Source organism: Adiantum capillus-veneris, chromosome 27 (genome assembly GCF_014529385.1).
Source record: "Adiantum capillus-veneris isolate H3 chromosome 27, ASM1452938v2, whole genome shotgun sequence".
Classification (NCBI taxonomy): domain Eukaryota; kingdom Viridiplantae; phylum Streptophyta; class Polypodiopsida; order Polypodiales; family Pteridaceae; genus Adiantum; species Adiantum capillus-veneris.
Genome location: NC_140957.1, coordinates 22,390,801 through 22,394,470, shown reverse-complemented (window position 1 = coordinate 22,394,470; position 3,670 = coordinate 22,390,801). Strand labels below are relative to the sequence as shown.

General features: G+C 38.9%; 1 protein-coding gene across 1 annotated transcript; it reads left to right on the top strand.

Moving 5' to 3' along the window:
- The first annotated feature begins 255 nt into the window (after positions 1 to 255).
- On the top strand, positions 256 to 1,939 carry LOC147421627 (uncharacterized). The gene is made up of 3 exons (XM_086503298.1): positions 256 to 352; positions 729 to 941; positions 1,080 to 1,939. Exons 1-3 carry the CDS (start codon positions 323 to 325, stop codon positions 1,824 to 1,826), a joined length of 990 nt encoding a protein of 329 aa, XP_086359424.1. The 5' UTR covers positions 256 to 322; the 3' UTR covers positions 1,827 to 1,939.
- Positions 1,940 to 3,670: the final 1,731 nt, after the last annotated feature.

Sequence of the window (3,670 nt, the reverse complement as noted above, 5' to 3'; positions counted from 1 at the left end):
ATCTTGAAGATCCAACGAAAATAGATCTTGGGAATTTTTGAAATTTGAGGGGTATATTGGAAATTTTCACAAATTAGAGGGTATTTTGATAATTTTCCCTTAAAATTTTAACAATATTTTTCTGGTGAGATTTTTCCTTTGCGGCACAATTTTCCGGACCACTGAATTTCGAAGAGTCACCTGCAAAGCGCTCTCTCTCTCTCTCTCTCTCGTTTCGAAGAGAGCGATATCTCTCTCTCTCTCTCTCTCTCTCTCTCTCTCTCTCGCGCGCGTAGAAAGTGCATCGAACGGAGGACGGACTTCTCTCTCACGACCTTTGATCATGGCGCCAGACAGAATCGATCCCTGCAAAGTACTCTCTCTCTCTCTCTCTCTCTCTTCCTTCTTAAGCTTAAGACTGGATTGTTTTATTTATTTTTTTCCTCTCTCTCTCTCTCTCTCTCTCACGACGTTAAAAATTCTCTTCTTCTTTTCTCTCTCTCTCTCTCTCTCTCTCACGACGTTAAAAATTCTCTTCTTCTTCTTCTCTCTCTCTCTCTCTCTCTCTCTCTGTGTGTGTGTATATATATATATATATATATATATATATATATATATATATCTATCACACACATACACACCCACCCACCTTAGCAAGCATTGCCATTAGAGTATGAAATTCAATGTCAATGCTTGCTAGAATTTCATACTCTAATGTTTACAATTTCCTGTTTTGTGAACTTGGCTAGCTCCAAGGAAAGGAGTGCATGTGCCATGTGTGCGAGTGTGGCATGCACAAGTGTCCGACGCTACACACCTCGTCAAATGTGCATTATTCGAAGGACCTCGGATCAGAATACAGTGGGAGGTACGTTAAGTGGCCTAAGCAAGACAGGGTTAAGCCCAAGGTGGCCATTTTAGGTAAAGATGCACCACCCTTTGTAGGGGTGACAACCAACAAGGTGAATGCTTAACCTACAATCTTAATTGAGTGCAGCCTCTTGCAAATGCAAAACAAGCTTTTCTAACTCAAACTATCCCTAAACCCTTGATTAATTAGTCGATTCAACAAACCTAATTTCTCACTTTGTGTTACCAAGGTGGATTACTGTCCCAAAAGAATACCCAACAGAACTCCTATCAAGCACGGGGCCCAAAAGACCCTAGACCATTGCATTCCCGATGGCAACTACAACAACGTCACAACTGAATACGGTGAAAACTACAAGAAGAAACCTTTCCAACAACGCACGCCTGTTAAGCCACATTCTACAAAATTTGGAGACAATGCAAAGTTTGATGACACAACAACAAACCACACTGACTACAAAGCATGGCCATTGCATCCACGAGCACCGATGAAACCACCATCAACATGTCTGGATAGTAGATCAAAGCTGGATGACACAACTACCTACAGCATAAATTATTGGGATAAGTCCAAAGCACTTCCTCGCCCTTCACCACGCAAACACGAGCCAACTGCAGCATCAAATGCACCCTTCTCTAGTGAAACCACCCATCATCATGATTTTGGGCCAAAGCCTCTCCCTAAGAGATGTCCATCTGTGAGACATGACACAGATAATGTTGGAGACCCCAATCAACATGCCTTTGTTGGGGAGTCAACATATCATGACAACTATAAAGCATGGCCGGTTCGAGCAAACCGTCGTGGAGATCCCCTCAAGTGCAATTTGAGCCCACCTGCGGATGCCAAGTTTTCAGGTGAGACCAACTACAACAATGACTTTAAGGCTCCTAAGCTCCCTAAGAGATGCCCAGTCTTATATAGGCCACGCCCCCAGAAAGTAGAGGGGGACCACTTTATATATGCCGAGGCATAATAATTTTCTCGCTTTTTTTTCAATTTTTTTTCAAAAAGGGAACAAAACATGTAATGAGAAGAAAAAAGGCAAGTGTAAAAACCAACAAAAGAGCAAGTTGTGAATTGCCTATTTCTAAGTGTATGTATGTATGATCCTAATTAAGAGTTTAGAATGCTCTTGTTTGAACATATAAACGTGATATGTAATTGTGTAGTGATTTGCAATTGTCTGTATGTACTCACAGAATATGCTGAAACTAACGTGAGTACTGTAGCTCCACCACCATACATGAGCATGTCTCAATATGGGAACTCCTGTTAATTCTTATGTTGTGGCAAACTAACTTGACTAGCAGTGACATAAACCATGCAACTAGGTGTAGTTCACCATCTATACATATGTAATGAACATGTACTAGTGTACACTAGTATTGCTGGTGGCCTCTCTCTCTCTCTCTCTCTCTCTCTCTCTCTCTCTCTCTCTCTCTCTCTCTCTCTCTCTCTCTCTTTTTGCGCGTGCAATCCTTTTCTCTCTCGTCGAGCGCGTTGAGCTGCAAGGCAACCATTGAAAGCTGGTCGGATGAAGGAGTTGCCGTCACATGTCTGGGGGAGGGGTCCAAAATTCTTCTTCTTTTATAATAGCCAGAATCCCTCCCCTTTTTGGTTTCTAAAAGAAGCCTTAGAGTTAAGTTGGGTTAGCATACTTTCAGTGTTTTCAATGATGATTGAGACTTGCATTCAATGTTATTTCAATTTTAAAATAATAAATGGATTTTTTTATTTCATATCGTGACATGTCTTGACTTTTCTTGCATGACATGTTTTAACTTTTCTTGCATTGTATTGTTTTAGAATGTTAAAGTGAAATTTCACCTGCATAATTCTAGTAAATCCTATGTGTACACACACATATTAATGAGTTTTTTTAATTTCACATTTCATTTTATAGCCTCACATGGCTTGACTTTTCTTACATTCTACAGCTTAATTCTAGTCAATATTCACAAAAGTCTATTTCATTAAGCAACTGTCGACTGAGTTTCCTCCCTACAAACCGAAATTGCTAGCATAAATTTAAAATTTGCAGGATTTTTGAACTATTTTATCACATATTTCACCAATTTTTCTTCCCTTTACCATGGTTTGTAACCAGCTAATATCTACTTTCAATAGGCTCAAGGCTAGGGTGAGGCAATCCTTTCTTGAACACTGATGCTACTTAAACTCAACCTAATGATTTTATCACGTTCTAATTGTTTTAGAAAGCCATCATGATTCTCTCACTTGTTGTAATCGTATATATATGTAATGACCACAACATTGAAGCATGAGTATTAAGTTTATGCATGCATCATTCACATAATTAGAGGCTATACTCTCAACCGGTGTAGTACATTGAGCGTTTCGACTTGAATTATCTGTGCTTGCACTCTTTATGCAGACCACTACTCTTAAACAACCATTTTCTTAGCCTTGATTGCCAAGGTGAACATAACAAGACAATTAGGATTAGCATCTTCAAGGTATTTAAATGACTTCACAACTAAATGCCCAATATTTAACCTTGAACATTAAGGTCCAATGAAATTAGAACCAGATCATTCATTATCAAATAAGTTATATTAGCTAGCTTGAATTTTTATCAGCTGTTATTACGATTTGCCAAAGCCTGGTAGGTACCTGGATTCTCTTTTTTCTTTCTTTTTCTAAAATAAATAATTAAATCAACAAAGCAAGGAATTTGTATTAGAAGTATACAATTTGACTCTACCTTGGATGACGTTTGTTGAGTTTGAGACTTGATCTTTGAGGTATCATAAAATGGTTTTATGTCATAAAAGCTCTCTTCCCTTGCGAGTGCTC

Coding starts and splice junctions, on each gene's coding strand:
- LOC147421627 (XM_086503298.1), top strand. CDS start 323: ATGGCGCCAGACAGAATCGATCCCTGCAAA. Junction 353..728: donor ACAGAATCGATCCCTGCAAA/GTACTCTCTCTC, acceptor GAACTTGGCTAG/CTCCAAGGAAAGGAGTGCAT. Junction 942..1,079: donor TAGGGGTGACAACCAACAAG/GTGAATGCTTAA, acceptor TGTGTTACCAAG/GTGGATTACTGTCCCAAAAG.